The sequence below is a fragment of the Triturus cristatus genome, chromosome 3_2 (assembly GCF_964204655.1).
Source record: "Triturus cristatus chromosome 3_2, aTriCri1.1, whole genome shotgun sequence".
NCBI classification, from domain to species: Eukaryota; Metazoa; Chordata; class Amphibia; order Caudata; family Salamandridae; genus Triturus; species Triturus cristatus.
The window spans coordinates 981,167,088-981,189,551 of record NC_140584.1 but is presented as its reverse complement, the minus strand read 5'-3'; the positions used below and the strand labels follow the sequence as shown (position 1 = coordinate 981,189,551).

The 22,464-nt window shown below is 43.7% G+C and overlaps 1 protein-coding gene across 3 annotated transcripts in view; it reads left to right on the top strand.

Annotated features, from left to right (window-relative positions):
- The window catches only part of LOC146858930 (P2X purinoceptor 1-like), a 725,716-nt gene that overhangs the window by 283,333 nt on the left and 419,919 nt on the right, over positions 1-22,464 (top strand). For all 3 annotated transcript variants that reach the window (XM_085649572.1, XM_085649574.1, XM_085649573.1), the window contains exon 2: positions 5,814-5,961. In XM_085649572.1, the coding sequence (XP_085505698.1) occupies positions 5,814-5,961 (148 nt within the window). The remainder of the gene's footprint in view (positions 1-5,813; positions 5,962-22,464) is intronic.

The following is a 22,464-nucleotide window of genomic DNA, read 5'->3' as shown; positions in this document are numbered from 1 at the left end:
TACTGCTCTGATTTTTTTGTCATTTTCTGTTGCTTTTGACTTGATTCCTTTGTTATTAGTTATCTTCGCTGCTGTTTTTACTCCCCCCACCCGCTCTCCTACCGCCATAATGCTCTGATTTTGTGCTGCATTTACCTGATTTTTTTGCTATTTGTTGTATCTGCTGTTATTTGTTGTCTTTGCTGTTTTTTGCCCCCCACCCGCTCTTGTCCTGCCGTTTTTTTAATCCTTTTCAATCCAACTCACAGACTCTTATGCTCTCCACTCAAAACTATCCCTTTTTTCCCTACACTAATCCACCACTAATCCTCTTTGAGTTCTGGAGTAGCATGCTACTTGGCGAAAAGCGATTCGACACCTCGTAAGTGGTAGTAAGCGCTATTTAAATACAATTAGAATTACCTAAGAACTGTCTGTAAAGTATTTGGGGGGCCCACATTGAGGAAGGACTCTGGCACTTTATGTGTGTAGGTAAGCAACCTTTATTCTTTAATTTGCATGTATCACGGAGAGCGCCGGGAGACGTCCGATCAGCTCCTCTGCTCCACGCTAATCATCTCCCAAGATTGCCGCCGCGCTCTACGTCATCACGCACACTGTGAAGACTAGAGCGCGACACTACACTGTCAGTGCTTTTTAGGTCTCGGCTAGCGAAGGCTGCGCTTGCGCAGTCTCGCTCGCGAGATTTAAGGACTTGAAGAAGAGGGGCTTGAACCCGCCCCTCTTCTCTCCTCTTCTCCATTGGCTGGCCTCTTGAATACTGGTCAGCCATTGGATAAGAGGTTTGTCTCTCAAAACAAGCCCTGTCCTTTTCGGATTCGGGGGCGTGTTTTTTGTCGATTTTTCTCTGGGCGTGTTTTTCTCTCCTCCAGCCAATGGAGGAGAGAAAAAGAAAAACACGCCCCCGAATCCGAAAACGCCACTGCGTTTCTCTGAGGCATTTCTGCTTCACCTTGGAGAAAGGCGGTGGTTTTAATGGCGTCCTCTCCCCCTGCTCTCGGCTCCCGTGTTTGGCACATATCTTGTTAAGGATTGACATACCAATATCATAACCTCCTCGAAGGCAGCCGTCTCCTCCGCTTGCCTTTGTCGTTGCAGTGCGATCTTCTCGCTGAACTTGCGGGGATTGGACGAGGCCGAACTCGGCCCGTTCGGCGCCGCTGCCATCTTCGACCTGCCGCCGCTGCACCGCACAGCAGGGGCCGCTGGGAAAACGGATTTAAAATTGTAGGAGAAAGGGTTGATATAAGCGCCGGAGTTTCTCGCAGATTAGGTGGTAATTGAGGAAAGAACGTATACTTTAATAACGTAAGTACTCTGGTTATATTTGTAATGTACTACAACAATACTTTATTGGCGCGACGCATCATATATGTATTGACAACATGTTTACACTACTTATGTGTCCATTATTTCGATGGGTACTAAAGAAGATACCAGTTGTGTATCGTGTCTATAGGTCGTGGGGCTTTTTTATTTGTGGTCGTGCAAGCCAGTGTGTATATGTGCACGTGAGTTAGATAGTGACGTAAACTAGAGACGTGGTAGCTGGGAGATGAAGTATTGATGTGGCGGAAGGCCCCTAGTACATTATACAGAAAGACTCGGAAACGGACTATGAACGGCAAAATGACCATCCACGAATCGGCGCATATAAAGACAAAGTACCTCACTACACCACCCGCATAATGCTTGGTAGTCACGATTTCTCACACGACAGCAGTCTCTGATCGAGGTGGGTCAAAACGAAATGTAGCTATACATTACCGTGCAGCGACATTTTTTTTTCACATGTTTTCTTTGGGTGCTTCAAAGTTGTTCTTCGAGGTTTGTTTGGGGGGGCAGCATATTTTTAATTTCAATTAGCTGCAGAAAATATGCATCTTTGATTCCTACTCTTAGGATAGGGCAGGAGAAATGGATCGGATCCCCCATTACAGAGAATGCACATGGTAGCTTCGCTGAGTTTCCACAACTGTTTGTTTCATCAGATATTTATGGTTACTAAGCCTGTTTCAGGTAGTTGTTTGTGCACGTGTATGTCACACCGATGTACGGTTTAATGTTGGGTTGTGGATTCTTTTTTTGGTCTTGCATCACACAGCAAACTTAACATCCGCACATTTGGTACATTATGATCTGCAATGCAACTTGTTGCAATATTTTACTTGCGGTGCTCATGCCTGGTTACTTATCAGTGGTTTTGTAACTGGTTTACATTCCTCAGCAAGTCATAATTATCATTTAGGAATGTGGGGTTTTATATCTAACGTATTTCGCGATTTAGTCAAACGCAAGAAATCCTTGATTTCATATTCCTCAGCCATCTGGCTTATAAGATAATTTTATAACACAGTATGTAATGAATGAAGTTTTGAAAAACAGAGTATGAATGTGCAAAATTCGCAAGTTGATATTGTTTCACATCTGGCAAGGGCAAATCCCCCTCCCTTTGTTGGTCTATACAGTATGTTAAGTGCCAACCATTGTGCTTTATTGGCCCAGATATATGCAGGAAAATGTACCCCAATATTTTGTTTAAAAAAATATTGTGTGCAAAAAACTTGGAGTGCAGAATATTTATCTATAACAAAATGGAATAGTGGTAAAATCAACATTATCATCGGAGCTGTTTTACTTCAACTGTTTATAATCTGCGCTAGTCCAAGAATTTGTCACCCAAAATCTACTAATCTGTTCAGTTCTCACTCCTTTTCTGATACTAGTAAAGAGGTTGGGGGGAGGGTTAGGTGGATCAGCCCCTCCACCCGTTTTATTTCTGATGAGTAAAATTTGAATTGTATCCCACCTTCTCAGCAAATTCGTTTTTTGTTTTTTTAAATCTGTTTCCATATCTATATGGAGTATGGTGCTTTCACACACTACCCATTTTAGATCTTTTGGCTTCCAGGTAGTCAGCCTAAGGTCTCAGGTGCTTTTCAACTCACTGCAATTAGTTGTTTCGCTAAGACTAGTGCCATATCAAAAAATTGCTAGCGGATTTCTTTCCCTTGGGACATGCAAGTATTCAAGATTCTGGTGTCCACTTGATGGTCTTATCTGTTGCCTCATGTATGAGCTTCATAACATTTTCCTTGTAGTAGAAATCCAGTAGCACCTCCATACCATCTGATAATGATCCTCCTCTATTTCGAGCATTTCTGAATATTCTTGGGACATCAACAAAAATAGACGTCCTGCCTTGATCACTGATTGGTTTATTAATATCGAGAGCCCATTTGTCTCTCGGCTACCCAAGGAGCTTTTTTGCTGTTCCTGTAATGCTTGTATCATTAGTTATACTGCTTTTACCTTCCACTGGTGGTGCATACTATTCTGAGCCCAAGGTGTGTGGGTGGCTCATTGTGCTAATTTTCCAGCACACGCAGGGCAGCACAAATTAAGCTACACAACAGAAGGTGTCTGATAAGCCATCGTCTCCTATTAATTCTCCAACCTCTTTAATTTTCCTTCCTACTTCGATCCCCTTTATGTTGTAGTACATATCAAAAAAAAAAGTTGAAAGAATAAACTAGCCATCAGCAGTTCTGATGTATACAGTGCATGTGAATGCGTTCTCATTAGGCTTCACGCCCTACAGAATTTAAGCGCTCCCAAGAGCATTGTTGTTTCTGCATCCCCCACCCCATCCTCCGGTTTATTATAATGATTTGTAACTCTATTAGTGTGTGGGTAACTTGCATGTTTGATGTCATCTAGCCATCTCATTGCAGCTGGGCTTCCAAATAATAAAGCTGAAAGTCTGGTGTCGCAATCCAAACCTCCTCCTTAAGGAATCAAAGCTTGGACCTCGATATTTTGAGTGTGTGTGTGTGTGTGTGTGTGTGTGTGTGTGTGTGTGTGTGTGTGTGTGTGTGTGTGTGTGTGTGTGTGTGTGTGTGTGTGTGTGTGTGTGTGTGTGTGTGTGTGTGTGTGTGTGTGTGTGTGTGTGTGTGTGTGTGTGTGTGTGTGTGTGTGTGTGTGTGTGTGTGTGTGTGTGTGTGTGTGTATGTGCTCCACAGATCAGGACCCACAATATATTGTTGATTAACTCATTCACGTTTTTGGTATTCTGAATCCAAAGTTGTTAACAAGTACAACAAACAAAGCAATACAACCTATTTCAAAAGGGCTTTTTAGGTCTCGGCTCGAAGGCTGCGCTTGCGCAGTCTCGCTCCGAGATTTAATGTTTAGGAGTGGGGCTTTAACCCGCCCCTTTTTTTTACCTCCTCTCCATTGGCTGGCCTCTTAAATTCAATAGGTCTCGCATTTGAGAGTGATTAAGCTATTGACATTGTAAATAACAATGCCGTTTTTTAAAAATGTTTTAAAAACAAAAACATAAACAAAAAAAATGTCATGAGCAATGCCAATAGCTCCAACTTTAACAATGCCGAGACCATTGCATTGTAAATGCTTTTTGAAATACCAGTAGATAAAGTTTTCCTAAATTTTACCAAAGTAGGAAACATGCATATGATAATTTTTATTTTGTTTATGAACTATTTTTATTAGGGAACTTGCACTTTCTCAGCACAGTCAGCACTTTGAAACTGCAGGGTCTATGTAATATCTCAATGTCTGCTAAGATTGTTTTTTATTTTAAAGAACTGACTGTGTTTTATTAACAGTCGTAGTGACTGAATTTTATCTCGTAAATGTTTGAAAAGTGGTGAAGTGGTGAGCCGTAGAAGGATACTGGCATAATTTAACTTTTTAGTATGTGTTCGAGTTCTCCTAATATTTGGGGTTGTGCACTGATTTGCAGAACCAGCCCTTTAAAATCTATGGGGCTTATTTACTAGCACCTTGCGCCACCGGTGCTTCACTTTTTGTGACGCACCGCTGGTGCAATCTCCTGCCCTATATTTACAAGGACACGTAAAGCCCCCCTACGTGGCTTTTCTTGTTCTTGTAAATATTGCCCCTTCCCACGCAACACTCTGCGTGAAAGGGGAGTGACATGGGTATTGCTGTGGGTGTTCCCACCCAACACCCATGTATTCTGCCATATTTTTAGATTTATGTGAATTCGTAAACTTGGAAATGCGTCAGTGCTAAGCCACCCCAGGTATGGCATAGCGAGGCGCAACAACGAGAAATTTTTTTATTTTTTAATTTCTCCTTGTTTTTACTTCTTTCTAGGAAAAGGAAACCTCCTCTTTTTTTATTATTGTTTTTGTGCAGGAAGGTACCCCTTCCTGCATAGAAACAAATCTCCCCGCAATGCAGGCACTGCTGCACCAAGTCGCAAGGGTGCCTGCCTGGCACATGGCAGCCGATTGTGCGCTAGTGCAGGGGAACGCACAGGTATGCGTCATATTGTTGGTAAATATGTGCATCCCTGTGTTTTGAAAGTGCCGCAGTGTGGCACAGCCAAAGAGCTTGGGGTGCCACGCTGCAGCACTTTCTTGTAAATAAGCCTCTATGTTTGTGTGTCAAATCTTAATATGCCAGCCAGCACCAGTTGCACTTCACAACCTTTTAGGGATTCCCTCTTAAGTTTTGAGAAGTGGAAAAGAAGCTCTCAATCCCTTGGTGCTGTTGGTACAATTTTAATTGTATAACTTTTAATTAATTAATCAATACAAATATGGCTTAGCTCTCTACCATTCTTAATCCACTAGTTAAGCCCATATGAGTTCATCAGCAGAATTTATTTTCCATCACAGAAATCAGCCCTCTGACTGCAGAATTAGGCTCTAGATTTGTGATCACATTTATCCAACCACATAACATCCTTGTGGAGTGTTCAGCATCTAATATGTGTGACCAGGTGGAGTGAAACACATATGTTTGTCTTTTTTATCCAGGTGGGTTTTCATCTATGAAAAGGGCTACCAGTCTCGAGGAGGCCTCATCAGTTCTGTGAATATAAAGCTCAAAGGTATAGCGCTTATCGATGTCCAGGATCTGGGCCCACAGCTCCTGGATGCCGCAGACTATGTGTTCCCACCCCAGGTAAGAAAAGCACAGGCGAATGCACCTTGCTTTGTGTTAGGCATTGCTTGCAATTCCTTTCAGTGTATTTGACTAATCCAATGACTTTTCTATGGCTTGGCTGAGTTGCAGAACAACCCCGTTGTATATTTTTTAATTTGACATATTGATGCTTGCGCTATGCATGGCAAATTATTGCCTATAGTATATAAGAAGTTGTTGGTGATAGTTAAGTTGTGTGCAAGTGTCATGCCTATTAATTGGGGTGCTCATTTATCACACTCTCTTAAAATACCTGTTGCTTTCCTTGATGGTCCACGCCTGCTGGTAAAAGCCAAGTGCAGTTTGGAGCGAGCACCTTGAAGTAGGTGGTTTTGGTGGTGCCAATATGATCCACATCTACGCCCCCTAGTAACAAGCCCCTCCTCAATGTAGGGTTCTGTGTGTTACATCCCTGCTCCTTTACAAGGATCTATTGCATGGGAGTGTTTGCAAGAAAAAGAAATCAATTAATATTGAAAGCCACACTCAAAACAGTTAAAGTCGTTTAACTTGTTCGAAGCAAGGTTTATTAAAATATCATAACCACCGAATGAAAGTTTAGCACATTAAAATATTTCAACGTTATGCATGTGCAGTCTGATTTTTTCCATTTTATTGCAAAACAATAAATAATTTGTTTGTTTGAAAGCAGTAATTCAAGAATAGGTCAACTTGTTGCTACCTTGCTCCATGTAGACGAGCACCAAGTTTTTCCACACTGGGCTTCAGTTGAGAAATCAATCCATGTGGGTTCTCCACACTCGGTCCTGGAGGGCCGGATCCATGCCAGATTTTTAAGGTAACTACATTTATCTCAATGGGGATATTCTAAAAATCTGGCATGGATCTAGCCCTCCAGTGCCGACTTTGGAGACCCTTGCTTTACAGTAGTGATTTATAAAGAGGATGTCTAAGCCTTGACATGTGGTGTTTTATGTACTTGGCATGATCTGGAATAAAAGAGTCACATGCTAGTATAACAGTGAATAAGGCACTAAACACATTGTTGCATCTGTGATTACATTAAAAAGGCCAAGAACACATTGGTCATGCAGTTTTACCTACAGGTGTTCATTCCATAGGAGGGCAAGGAGGGATGGGTATTGAGAATTAAAATTTCCATCACACAGCAGAAACGATGTCTTCAACATGCAGCCAAGAATTGAAAATACGTTGTCACCAATGTTTGCTACCTCCTCCAATTTGAATTTTCCAGCCAAGGGCCTACAGATTAGGTAGACATGAAGCTTGAGTCAATTTGCCAACCACCCACCCATCAATATCAATAGTCCCTCTATGTGCACCTGCTGTCTGCATAAATGAGTGTTGTTTGGACTTTTATGTGTGTCCTTAGTGGTGTTGTCTTTGTGTGGCCTGTGTTTATTCATTTCTGCCTCTTTGTGAATGAATGGATGCATTCCTTCATTCAGCCTCCTTGTGAATTGCCCTGGCATCTCCCTGGAAGCCTTCCATGGTTCTAATCTGTCTGATGAATCCGATCCCTCACACTGTTGGTTCCCTCCCCTCTTCAGCTCCTGCCTTCCATTTCCTGCTCTAACTCGGCTTCCTCCTTGTTGACCATATGTCTGTGGTTGGCTACTCATTATCACTGCTTTTGAGGGAGTGTTATGGAATGCACAAGGTTCCTTTATCATTCCTCTTGAGCCGTCATTTCTTTTTTTTTTTAGTTCAATTTTTTTTTAAATTAATTTAAGAGAGAGAGTATAAATAATTAAGGTACTACAGCATGTAATACATAAAAACCATCTTGAACAATAAATAATTAATAAAAAGCATAAATATGAGCACTATGATAAATAGTGGATAAACCCTAATATAAGCAGGTATATAAGAACCTATACATGTCAAGTCATTTGTACTACATTTAAATAAAAAGGATTGATCACAAAAAGAAAGAAAAGACCAAGAAAGAGAGAAAGAGAAGAGAAAAGAAAAGAATGAGAAAATAGAGAATGTGAAAGAAGAAGAGAAAAAGAGGAAAAGAGAAAAAGAGAAAGGGACTCTAGCCTTACTGAAATAAAAAAGGAGAAAATCAATCAGCGGTGAAAAAATGATACTGAGCTACCAGACCCTGAGAAGCTAAATGGATATATTTGTCAAGCGATCTCCAGACACCAGAAGTGATAGAAGGGGTATATTGTTTCTCCTCCATAGAAGTGTGAGCACCATGGAGAAACGAAACCCATGCCCACCATGTATGATACGATAAGGAATCAAAGGATTTCCATGCAGACAAAATAATCTTAACAGCTATGGATAGCAATAAATCCAGAAGTTGTAAGTCTAACTCATCTAAAGGAAGTGGAGATGAGGCTGCCCAAGGACCCAACAAAACTAAAGGAAAGGAAAGCTCAAAGTGAATATTAAAAATTAGTAATAAATGTTTATGGATTAACTTCCAAAACATTTGGAGAAGGGAGCATTAAAAAAAAAAATATGTTGAGGAGTACCAGCAGCGCTTTTACAGTTTCAGCAGAGATCATCTTTAAGTTTGAGTGTATACAGAAGAGCTGGGGTCCAATGCAGAAGATTGATAGTGAAAAACTTTGATTGAATCAGAGAAGAAGCAACTTTATTACGTAGGGAAATTTTCCCAATGGTTTTCCAAGTATCCGGTGTAATGTGTTTGAATACATCAGCATCAAAATGATGTGTCCATTTGAGCTGTGTGATCATAGAAAGTGATGGCGGAATAGAGAACAAAACTTTATATATCCTAGAAGCCATATGTCCTGCCTTGCCCCAAAGCTGTAGGAGAGAAACAGTATGTGAATCCGGATGAAAAGTACACTTGGACAAAGCTACTTTAATTTTAAGGAATGAATAGAAATCAATATTATTGAGACAATATGCTGAGGCCAACGAAGAAAAAGGTAAAGGATCATTGTTAACATTATAAAGATGCTTGACCAATGTAATGCCTTTGTTTGCCCAATGTATCCTGGACTCCGCGTCCACCTGAATCTTAATCCTGGGATTGTGCCACAAAGAGGACCACCTAGAATTTTGGATGTGTAAAGAAACTCTCTAATCAATCTTTTTTAATGCTAAAATGGTTTCTGATATGATACGTCCAGAGAAAGGGAAAGTCAATGTAGTCGCAGTCCTCAACGCTGAGGTAGGTAAGGGAAAACACAAATGTTGTTCAATATTTAAACATGTCGGAATATGCCTATTATCAGAAGGAAACCATAGAGCCCCCTGAGAGGCTAAGAACGCCGACTGGTATAAACTCCAATCTGGGAAGTTACAACCACCCATATCATAAGATTTTCTCAATTGTTTGTACGCGATCCTAGCACGTTTGTCGGTCCAGAGAAATTTAGAGGTAATCACATCCAACTCATGAAAAAAAGAAGGAGATGGGGAGCATAGATGACACAAAGTTGACAATAGGAGTTATCATAATTTTCAATGTATGAAGACGTCCCCACCATGAAATGAACTTAGGCGACCAGGCCTCCAACAACTTTTTTACTTTATCTAATACCGGAGATTCATTGTAAGAGACAGTATCCGACAAAGTCGCGCAAAACAAAATCCCTAAGTACTTAAGCCGCTCAGACTGCCATCTGTATCCCGCATCTCCCATTTGAGAAGAAAAGTATACCCGATTAAGAAGAAACATTTCGGTTTTGTCTATATTTAAAGTATACCCTGAAACAAGAGAAAATTCTTTGATAATGCTAGAAATAGCAGGAATTGTTCTTTCTATAACTTCGGAGAAGATAAGAACATCGTCCGCATACGCAGCCGTTTTGATGCGCTGTGAACCAAATTTAAATCCCCGAATGTCCTGATTAAGGTTAAGTAGTCGAAGTAGCGGGTCAATAGACAATAAAAAGAGAAGTGGTGATAATGGACATCCCTGCCTGCTGCCCTGGCCAAGATCAAAGAAGGATGAAGTAGCTCCATTAATTTTAATATTAGCCTTGGGTTGAGTATACAATGACATAACCATTCCAATGAACACATCCCCTAAGTTGTGAGATTGAAGTACTGCTTGGAGGAAAGGCCAAGAAACCTTTTCAAAAGCCTTCTCAGCCTCAAGCGCAATAGCTGCCGACGGCGAACTAGATCCCTTTGCTTTCTCGAAGATATGACAGAAAATATCCCTAGCCAGTCTTCCCTTAACAAAACCCGTCTTGGAGGGATAAATGAGTGTAGGAATATGGCACTCCAAACGTTTTGCCAAAATGTTTGCAAAAGTTTTTGCTTCCATGTTTAGCAACGAAATTGGACGGAAATTCTTGGGGTCCGAATGATCCTTCCCTTCTTTGGGGATAACCACTATAGTAGCCTCCGTTGCCGAACCCGAAACCTTCCCTGAGGAAGCAAAGGTGTCAAAAACCTGCTGCAAATGCGGTACTAAAGATTAACTAAATTTCTTAAAGAACTCAATAGGAAAACCATCTGGTCCTGGCACTTTCCCTGATCTAGTTGCCTTAATGGCTTGAACAATTTCTTCAGACTCGATTGGTTTACTTAGAGATACAATATCCGTGTCAGCAATGGTGCGAGTAAGAATAGATGACAGGAATTGTTGGCACTGCGCTAAAGAAGATTGGTGTCTAGGGGTATATAGATTGGAATAAAAATCACGAAATACCTCCAGAATATCCTTAGTCAGGAATTTCCGAGTTCCTGCAGTATCTGTGATACAGGCAATCTGAGTGGAGCGAACATTAGTGTCCTGATACTTTTTGTAACAAACGCTTTGATTTATGTAATTGTACCTCGATGGGTGCCCTCTTGGTCAAGATAGAATTGTACTTGTATTTAAGATTTTTAATTTCCTGTAATATAATTTTCTTTTTTAGAGCCTCTGTATAATGATTCTTTATGTTTAATATTGTCTGTAAGCGAGAGGAGCTCTTTTTAGGTCTCAACTGGCGTAGGCTGCGCGCATGCGCAGTCTCGCTGGCGAGATTTAGTGTTAATGGGTATTTTCTGTAAGGGGCTTTAAGCCCCGCCCCTCTGTTCTGTTGACTGGCATCACCGTTTATGGTAAACGGTGGCCTGTCATTGGAACAGAGCTGTGCATGACGTATTTGCTTGGCTTTTTGAGCCATCCCACTTGAACGGGCTAGCCTGAATTACGTTGGTCGCAAAAGGTTTCTTATCTTTATAGGGCCAAACACATGGCCCCATAAAGACAAGAAATCTTTTGGCAGGCGAGGCCGTCCAAGTGGGACGGCAGAAAAAGCCGAGCAACTACGTCATGGTGAGCGCTTGTGTAGTTTTGGTCTCATTGCATTGTGGAACTTGTAGCTTTATGTATTTACACACTTCATCTATCTGTAAAATAATTGCAGGTTCAAAAATCCAAAGACAAAATCCTCATGCCTTGAAGCATTATACGTATTGTATCCTAGGTGTTTATGTGATAATGCACCTTCAAAGTTGGCTTTAACGGAAAGCTTTGCCTGATTTGATGAGGTCCGCTAGTTGGGCCATGCACCCCGTGCGTACCAGGGGATGCGCAGCCCCGTGACTGCAGTGTGCACCGTTGCGTGCTCCCGCTCGCTCCAAGGTTTGCCCCTCCAGCGGTCCGCGCATGCCTGCAGGCGCGTGTAGCTTTTTCTCTGCAGTCCGCCCGCTCCTCTCGGTCAAGTACGTGCACGCGACCTCTGCCAAGGTGTAGGTGGGCGGGGCGGTGGGAGGCGCCTGGGAGCTCATGCTGCCTGTGCCTGTTCCTGCACAGCATCAGCAGCATGAGCCCGGCTGCTTCTCACGTCACCATCAGCGGCGGCAGCAGGCGCAAGCTCTCCTGTGCTTGTAACGGCCGCGGCGCAAGCTGCCCCCACCCCTTAGGGGAGAGCGCGAGCGGCGGAGCCCGAGGACAGCGAAGTCCGGCGGCGCGCCTGAGCCAGCCACACCGTACCGAGGGAAGATGGTGTCTGCCAACTGCGGGGGGCCTGAGATTGTGCGGGGGCAGGCCTTCGACGTGGGCCCCCGTTACACCAGCCTCTCCTATATCGAGGAAGGGGCATACGGCGTGGTGTGGTGAGTGTCGCCGTGGAAGTGACACTGTCCACGGGGGGTGGGATTGAGGACAAGAGACTCTAAAATAGGGTGGAGGATACTGCACAGGTGGGCAAGTGTAGATGCACATGGGGATGGAGCCGAGCTCCGCAGAGGGAGGGGAGATGGGTGGGGGCCAAGCTGGGTGCAGAGGGCAGATAGACTTGAACAGGGGTGGGCCTCACAGGTGGGGGCCAGGGGTGCTTTCCATTGCATTTACCCGCAGGCATTATTTGCGCAGGCTGATGGCAGTGGGCGCGTGCTCGCGCCACAGGTGCAAGTGTTTGGGCTCCTTAAGTGGGTAGTTAAAGATGAGGTCCCCCAAACTGGGGAGCACTTCTCTCTGTTTATGGGCGGGGTGAGCTTCGACAGATTTTGGGGGAGGCTGAACTAACTGGTGGCTGGAGCTTGCATGGGCCTGACACTGCTTGCTTGAGGGGGGCTGTTGGGTGGGTTCCCTGCAAAGTGTATTGAGACCACCTTGAAAGGTGGAGGAGAATGAGAGGCTGTCCTCTTTTGTTGATGTCCCCACGGGTAAATGGATCGGACGAGGCTGCACATACTGAATAGGGGCGCGGGTGCACAGTGAGTGGCTCGATGGTTCCCAGGTAGTTTGGGGTGGAGGGAGAGAGGGTCCCTGTTTGTGCTTTTGTATAGTGACTGCCCTGGTTTAAAGACGTCATAGCGCTTTACATTTTTTGGATAAGCATAGGGATTGTTACAAGGTAATGTGCTAATTTGTTAGTGCCTAATGTAACCATTGTGAGAAGTTGGCCTGGTATATGATGCTCACTAGTTAAAGTGATCACCTTGTACCATGCCAAGCAACCCTTATGGTGTGGTTGTAAGTCAACCTTTTCGGACTAGCTGCCCTAGTGGTAGCGTAGGCTAAGCAGTCTTTGAGGCTAAACTCGTGAAGCGTGTTAAGCCAGCTGTTTTACCAAATGCAACCCCCTTTTATACCAATGAAAGGACACCACACAGATATATATTCAAAATATATATGTATTTATTTCTCCAAGTAACCCCTAGTCTCTTTATGAGCACAGGAGCACAAATCGTCAAACAAGATTACAGTAGAATACACAGAAGTTGCACTTTATATGGATAGGCCCTGGTGGCCGCTCGAACCATATACTAAAGTAGTGGTATAAGTACCACGAACAGAAAAGGGAAAAGGCCTAGGGCCTCTAGAATCGCTGGGCCTACAAGGAGCTAACGTCAGTTAGTGACCAGGAGGTCCACGGGTGGCGTGTGCAGAGCAAATAGTCACACGCGTGCTCCCATAGGTTTCAATGGGTGCGTAAAAAGTACAAAGTTACTGCAAAGAGGATCTTCCGGATGGACTAGGAACTCAAGATTTGGAACACAGGCACTAGAGATGTAATACTACACTTGGGCACAGGTGTGCCAGCTTTACCTCACCCACAGGAAGCGGGTGCATAGGCCTCGAAGTGCGTCGGGTTTCTTCTATCTGTTCCGTGGAGCCTGAAGACAAAGATGCTGCAGGCGGTCGGTCCGGGAGAGATGCAGTGGATCCAAGAGTGGATCGGAGATGTTGAAGACCTGTAAGCAGAGGGGACAGTGTTCACAGTCACTAGCCAGTGACCAGCGTGGCACCAGGTGGGTACCAGGCAATGTCGGGTGCAAACAGGAAGAAAGGTGTAGCTTGTCTCTGCAGCCACGTGGTCCCTGGAGGTCGACGACGTCCAGGAGTCTGTTCACGAGCTGTCCCACGCAGGCTCTCGCTGTCGGCGGTGTCGGCGACTTGATCGAAGCAAACAAGCCTTGGCAAAAGCAATTGTTGTAGGAGATGAAATAAGCTGAGGGTTCTGACCAGCAAGGTCAGAAGGACTGCTCCTTTGGAGGGGAGCAAGGGCCAGTCTGGAGCAACCAGACCAGTGGTGTATTTTGTAGAGTTCGTCGCCAAGATGGCTACTAGCCAGCGGGCCAGCAACCGGTTAGGCGCGTCGAGTGGCAAACTGCAGAAGGGCCCCACGCAGATCGTGGAGATGCTGGAGGGCTCACCTTTAGTGCAGATGCTGCTCCGGTGTTGGGCTTCTCAGATCCCAAAGCACAACTTGGAGGGAGCCTCGGTTGTTGCACTTGTCAGCTTGTCGTAGTCGTTCCAAGATGGCTGGCTCCACGTGTCTCGGTGCCTCCACGGGTCTCCTCTTTTCAGGGACTGTGGATCGGGCGGTGAGAGGTCTGGAGGTCCAGGTCTTGTCAGTCTCTGGGCTCGGGCTCCGGCGGGAGGCGGCGGCAAAGCAGACGTTGATTCGCTGGATGGTGCTTGCGTTAGCAAGGTGGTCACTCCCTGACCACAGGGGAGATTGGCTTCAGTCCTCTGTGCAGCAGAGCGTCGAAGTTCCCGTCTTCTTCTTAGTCTTAAGTTGATTCCAGGATGTCTGAAGTCTTAGGACACAGCTCCTACCTTTAAGCGGATTCTAGGGGCCGGACTACCTGCTAGGTCCCTCCCTATGGGTGGGACCAGGAAGGGGGGTGGTTACACCCCCAATCCTTTGTCCAGCTCGCCCCAGGCCCGGGACTGGTGTGCCCCAGGACCGGTTTGAACTGGCATATGCACCGAGGCTCCTTGTGAGCCACAGGCATGTCTGGTTTCTTTCAAGCCCTACCTGACCAATACACAAAATCCTGTCTGGGGTGGTGCATGCACCTCCCCTGGCAGGAAACCCTTTGTCCACACCTCCCAAGCTGGAAGGACTCCCAGCAGCAGGAGGGCAGACTTGTGTCTGTGGTGGCAGCATCCATTTTGTGGAGCTGAGGCTATGTCTGATTTTACCCGGGTTTCAGGTACTGTACATGTCGTGTCCCTCTAGAAGGGTGGAATGCTAACCCCGTCGCCAGAATTGGCGAGGGGTTAGTATTCCAATTCGTATGACACCTTACTCGACATGTTTTGATAAAGCCAAACCAAAGTTAGCATTTAACCGCGAGGTTCATAATGCACTTAAGAGTATATGGTATGACGATATCTGGAAACAGTAGAAGGAAGTTGTTCCGACCACTGCAGACAGGCCCAGCTCATGCCAGAGCACCATCTCACATGGAACCAAGCACTCTGCCTTCAGGATTGTTAAGGCCTGCCATAGGAGTGACTTATAGGTTACCAGGTGTCCCATTTAAGGTTAGGTATAGGTATACTACACCTAAGTAAGAGGTGGTTACACCAACTTACCCCAGCTGAGTGATCAGCCAGTTGTGTCAAATTTGTTAGGCCAAGCCTGGGGTGGCATAATACATGCTTCAGCCCCGGGCAGGCCTTAGATACACCAATGCCCTGGGTACCTAGTGTACACTGGTACAGGGGCTGACAGGGTGATCCAACCAATTGGGTATGTACCTAGGGTACATGGAGTCCATTTTAAAGAGAGAACAGCCCGGCTGAGATCCTGAATGGCAGGATCTCAGGCCAACTAAGTCGAAAAACCAGCTAGACACTAGGCAAAAATTTGGGGGTAACCATAGTCAGATATCCACCTTCCTACAACCATTGATTCATTTTGTGTAACACTTACTATCTCCATTTTGCTGCTTTGCTGTGCTGCACACCTCCAGTGTTACTCTTATCGGGTTTGCTCAATTTATCGGCAATGGGGTTATAAATAGTTATATTTTTTTCTGTATTCAAACCTAGAGTTTCAGGGTACAAACAGTTCTTCATAGCAAGCTATCAATTCACAGAGCCTTGTTGCCAGCTATGTGACGATATCTTTTTTCTTTATTTAGTGGTTGCTGTAATGGTTAATAAGGTTTTATTTACTGTGCCTTATGCTAACCGAGGAGCACTTCAAAGGACGGGCACAGTTCCCAAGGTGAAACTGACCTGCAACCACAAGCTCTCCTCAACAGTAGTGTCCTGAGAGATTGTCTTGAAATGTTGATGTTCCTTAGAGGTTTGAATGACTTTCAGCAGTGGTTTTGTTGTTGTGTTGCCCACCTCGGTGGTCTGTATCTACAGGTTACATGTACATCTCTGCAGTAAATGCATCAAGAGTTTTTTTTTTTTTTGACTGGAGGAGATGAGCCTGTACAGGTAGACCTAATAGGGCTGCTGATGTGTGTAAATGATAGATTTATTGTGAGACTGCAAATGTTTATTTAAGAAGAATATGGGTCCATGGAAGAATGCCAGGGTAGGTTATGCAGGCTCAGGAGCTTTGACCGCTGCCTGTGCAGTCCTCTTACAGCAGCCTTCAATCAGTTTCACATAGCAACCACAGCATGTGTTTTTCCCAGCACCCTCCTCCTTTTCTATCCAAGCCACCGCGGTCTAACCTAACTCAAAGCAGTCTTTGGTAGCTCACTAATCTTTAGGAGATACTTAATTGTCTACCTCTGACCACTCCCCTGTAAAGTCCTTCATGCAATAGGTCTCGCAGTTACACGAGTTAAAGCTATTGGCATTGTAAATGACAATGCCTTTTATTTATGTTTTTAAAACGAAAACAAATATAAAAGGCATTCTTATTTGCAATGTGAATAGCTCAAACTCACGCAAATGCGAGACCTATTGCATTGCAAATGCTTGTTTAATAACACTGTTCCGTCGTGCCATTATTTGAATAATGGTGCCTCTGAGGGTACATTTGAAAGCGTCCCATAATATTACAGGGGATGTCATGGATGATTCATTCTCTCGGAAAAAGGTATGTATAGCTGCATAAAGCAACTCAACTTCTTTGTCATCATGTAAGATTTCTGTATTAAGACGCCAAGTATGTGGTCCACCATTATCCGTCAAATTAAGAAGAGTGAAAGAAACTGCGGCATGATCAGAGACAACTATAGGATGAATGGTCACATTTGTAGTATGTTTCAACATATTAGCTTGACCAAAGAGGTAGTCCATGCGAGAGAAACTAGAGTGGGGAGAAGAAAAAAAGGTAAAGTCACTACCAGTGGGATTATGCATTCTCCACACGTCAGTAAGCCGTTGGGAAGAAAATATGTTAAGCATTTGTTTGTGCGACCTGGGTGAATGGAATTTGAATGCAGAATATCTGTCTCAGATAGGATCCATTGGCAGATTGAAATCAGTTTATTACTAATAGATAATTCCGAAAGTTTCTTGGTTATTGTTCGCCAGAAAATTGGATCATCGCTATTGGGAGCATATATATTCATAATATAAAGATCAGATGACCCATGAGATACGCGCGTAAGCAGCCACTTACCCTCAAGATCATGTTCTGCCGAAACAATGGACAAACCCAAATTTTTAGAAATTATAGTAACCACCCCATTTCTCTTCCCAGAAGCCTCTGAGCACGACACATCAGAGACCCATTGCTTACGTAGCAATAAGGCCTACTTATAAGCTATTTTAGTTTCATGTAATAACACAATGTCGGTAGAAAGGCTTTTGCAGTAATCCAAAATATTTGGATCTCTTTACTGGGTGATTCAAGCCACGCACATTAAGTGACAGCACATTTAAGCCAGCCATAAATAAGGGAAGTCAGTAAAGATAAGAGTGATCAGTGAATGAAGAACAATAAGGGATGCATGTTGCATAAAAGAGACGACCAGGGAAGGAAACTTATACAGATAGCTATAAGAGAGTAAGGCTGGAATCCGTAAAAAGAAAGAACTCAAGAGAGCAAGAGAGATGCATAGAAAGGAAAAAGAAAGAAGAGGTGAGAAAAAAAAACACAAACTGCAGAAGTAAGAAGGAAAAACCCACCAGGGGAAGTCTCTAAGAGACCAGAACCATGTACGGGGAGAACATGAAAAGAGCAGCCAAGGAGACCATTGTTTACCACCAGCCATAGAAGAGATAGAATAGAAAATAGAAAAAGAAAGCATTTGAGAAAGGAGAGCAACACATACAGAAAGGAACAGTATAGAACAAAAACAATTCATTATTATAAACTTTACAGTGTTTGTGTGAGTAATCATTAGAAAAATATGAAACTCAGCTATCATATACTATATTTCTCTACAATAACAAATTCATGAAAGATATGAATGAACAAGAAAAATGAACCAATACTATAGATAAGAAGAGGAAGACAACTAGAAAAATTGATAAATATACAACCGACAATGTCATTTGATAAACTGAATAGAGAGCCACATTTTACGTACCATTATAACGCATGAAATAAATAGCTAGGAAAAATTTAAATAAATACATTCCTAACGCTTGTGAAGAAAAGGATTATACAGGGGCCCCCGACAGCCAAAATAATCAGATCACATAATGGTCAAATAGCCTTTAGGTACAACCCTCCTCAGAAGAAAACCCAATCATTCAATCTATCTATCAAAACAATCCATGAAATATGCAATATAGACTCGAAGCATGAATTTATAGAGATAAAAAAGCAGCCTCTAAAAAACCTTCAGCAATACAATTACGCTATGAAACAAGAAGTGAAATATCTAAGAGCGTCAAAAAAGCAAGTAATATACAATGACTTGATAAAACCGCTCCAGCTAATACCTGTGAAGAAAAAAGAGTTAATGGAACACACCTATAAAAGATAGTTAACAGATATGTGAGTAAGAAAGACTGAAAAAAGAGCCTAATCCTATTCTAACTCCCAACCTTTCCTTCAAAAGACATGTCACCATAAACTATATATAAAGAGATGAGCCTGTAAGGGAAGGGTTAATACAAAGAAAAATACGGAAATAATATGAAAGGTCCATATACATGATATAACCGCTCCAGCTAATACCTGTGAAGAAAAAAAGAGTTAATGGTACAAACCTATAAAAGACAGTTAACAAATATGTGGATAAAGATCACTGGGGAAAAAAAATGAAAAAAAAAAGACTAATCCTATTTTGACTCCAACCTTTCCTTAAAAAGAAACATCATTCTAAGCTATAAGTGAAGAGATGAACCTGCAAAGGAAAGGTTAATACGAAGAAAAATATGGAAATGACATGAAAGGCCCATATACATGAATGAAATAAGGGGACCCCTAACTACCCACAAGAAAAAAGAAGATCAAAACCTGTAATGGGAAGGATAGGCACAGAAAAATTCTAAATTCCAGATACAAAGAAGATATCTCTTTCAAGAACCAGAGGAGACTGAGGGAGAGTCAGATTCCATTCATGATTCTGATTGATTGTCCAAAAAAGTTGTTAATTCAGATGGTTCATAAAAAATCTGAGAGCGACCTTTAAAAGTTATTCTAAATCGTGGGGGACCAGCGAAGGAAGAAGGATTGTTCATGTCTAAAAGCCTCAGTCGAAGGTTCAAGAAACCCTTCCGCCTGATGACAGTATCTCTAGCAAAATCTTGAGATATAGCAATCCTGTGACCTTCCCAGGTAATTGATCTGATCTTCCTCATCTGAGACAAATTAAGCTCTGAGTGTTGATGTCGTAAAGGCTTGAACACTATAGGTCTAGGATTTGACGAGGACTTAGGACGAAACGAGGGAACTCTATAAGCACGCTCTATTTCAAAGTCTTTCTGAAAGGAGATATGGAGAACCGCAGGGATGCAGATCAGCAGAAAATCAAGCATTGAAGGAGCCGCTTTCTCCGCATCCTCTGGCGAAGCAAAAATACTTAAGTTACTCCTACGGTTCCTATCTTCCTGCTCTATAAGGTCCCTCCGCAACGAAGCCATAGAGCGCTCCAGACTCTGCAACTGCCTGGCCTGTTGATGTGATGTGTCCTCAACTAAACTTATACGAGATTCTGCATTTGAAACACGCAATGACAAACTTTTGAAGTCACTTCTGATCACTGCAACTTCAACTTGAAGTAGGTCTGTGTTAGTTTTAGTACGCTGCGCAATATCATGAACCGTATTTAGATGTAAAAGGATTGTGTCTAGAGTAGTAGTAGATTCCTTAGGTGTTAACTCTGGCATGGGAGACGTTTGCTTGGATCTCTTGAGAGCACCTTTTGCATCTTTATCCTTTGCAGGGAGACCCATATTGTCTGCCATTGGAATAAAAATATGCAGGTGATAAGAAGACACCCCCACCGACCACTCACTGTACCAGACCACCAGAGCACTGCCTGGAAATACTTCAGCGCAAGCCTCCCAGGGGACAATCAACAGTGATCAAACACTTAACTGAGCCCCACCAAATGTCACCCTCCGGATAGGTAAAAACCTCCACCACGTTGTTAAACAGTGCTCAGATACAGGCGCACCACTGAGAGACTGGTATCCAATGAAAGGAGGTAATAGGAAAGCAGTTGTAGAAAAACACAGACTGGTGTCGCTGTAGTAAAAAAACAGGGCAGAACCAGTCAATTAGGAAGCAGGTGCTGAGCCCTTACCACTCAGAAACTGTTAAACAGGGTGGTCATCCCATTGGACAGTGTGAACTCTCATATAAATTTTGAGCGTAAAAGGACCTTTGGTATGCCTCTTTCAAACAGCGCTTCGCACGTTCATATGGTGAAGGGTCCAACCTCCAGACACAGCGCACATACAACGTGCCTTCATATTGGATGTACTTCACCTCAGGAAAAAAGTATCATATTGCAAAAGAACAGTGTTTCATATATTAGACAAAATGGTTGCAGGTATTCACAGCCTGTTGTCACTTGAACTTCACCTCAGGGTAGGCAGCATTCTGCATTTTCAGTCAGTGCAGGTTTACACCACACAATCTCAGCACTCCTTTAAAATATCTTCAGCTGAATACACTGCATTTGTATCGGAGCGCACCCTATCTATGAAGCAACAACGTTGTATACACTGCTAGGCGAAATGCTCTTTCCGCCCTCACTGCCGTACCTTCAAACAGCAAATCCTCCAGTGTTAACGCGCCCGTGCTCCTCGCGCCGCCGCCATCTTAAGCGCCGCGTTGAGGAGAACACGAGTACAACAAAAAAAGAGTGTGAAATGCGCTCCAAATGCGCCGCAACACCTCCTTCGTATTCTCGCTACATTCCGCTTCCAATATTTATAGCGGGAACCGACCTTCCAGGACTCCGCACTCAGGAATCCGGACGGCCTCACGGAGGCTCACCGGAGCTTAGAGATATGCGGCCATCTTGCCTGCGCGCGCTTCACGCCCCCCCTTGTGCCCTCATTTTAACTCTCTTCTTACCTCTTAGAGGTGCCCTTCGAGTGGCTTAAGACGCGATACAAACAATATCTGTTGGTCAATGTGCATGGATCCTTCCTGGCTTGTGTGCATGGCCCCTTGTTTGTTTGCTCATCTCTCTGGGTGAATTTCTATTGGCATGCTGATATGGGTGGCCATGGATCCCTGTAGCTATGTGGCTTTGTCTTCATATGTGCATGAATTTATTATTGTTCTCAATGTGCAAGTGATGTGCGCCTGAATGCACGTACTATAAAGAAGTCCACCCTCTTGGGTTTGTCAATGCTTGTTGTGAAGCTGTTGGATTTGAAAAGCTAAGGTATTTTCGTATGCACACAATTTGAAAATATGAAAATCTCGGGGAACTGAGGCACTAGTAAATTTTACCAGCTAACAGTTTGGTCAACCGGTTAATCTGGGGTGACTCCACAGCAAATCTAATGCTTACGCATTTGATCATATCATCAGGTATGTGTAGCATTGAATTCATGGTTTTGCAGTAGCTACGTGGGACACCTGGTGGGCCGTACTCAGCTGTGGTGATGTCTGTTTCTTCCTGTCCCCATCAAGACCATTGCAAAAAGAACAATTGATGGACAGAATGCTGAACAACGTCAACGTCTTACTCCAGTACACAAATCTGGGCTTAAATCCATCGTTTTCTTGCTCACCCTAGCTTGGACCCAGCCATATGCAGATCAGTCTTGACCCTGCTTCCCATGGGAACAGTCCAGCGGAACTGGCAAACCAGGTCCTCCTTGGGCAGGAACCAAGCATCCTGGGACTGGATTGCAGCAGGCAGGGTCCGATACCTGAAGAAAATCCAGGGCCAGTTCAGAAAGGCATGGAAGAGGCGCCAATGAATCCTTCCGTACTACTCTTTTATGTACCCTTACATGCCCGCCTCCCATGAAAGTGGGAATAACATGGGAGTATTCAGATCATAGTCACATACAGTTAGTATAAATAGAAAGCACTTTTCACAAAAGCATGCACAAGCACGTAAAAAAGTGCTTCTTTAGTACTACGACCCGTACAGGCGTGCACAATTACAGAAAAGAGTGCGTCTTTACTACTTCCGGTGCTCTTAAATGCTTTTGTTAATTAGCCAGTGTGTGTTAAATGAGCTGCGTGAAAGTCAGCATGAGGAGCAAAACAATGCGGGGAGTGTTAGTCTGGCCCCACCCCTCCCCTCCCGCCGCCGCCGCCATGCTTTAGAGGGAAGTTGGTCCTCTCAGATTTATGTCGCAGCATCCTACATTTCACCCGTTTGTGCACGTTGGCATTTCAAATTTCCATTCTATGTTAACCGTCAGAACCTGGAAACTGCAGAGGTTTACAACTCACCACTGATCTCCAGGGAAAGTAAAGAGAAAAGTAA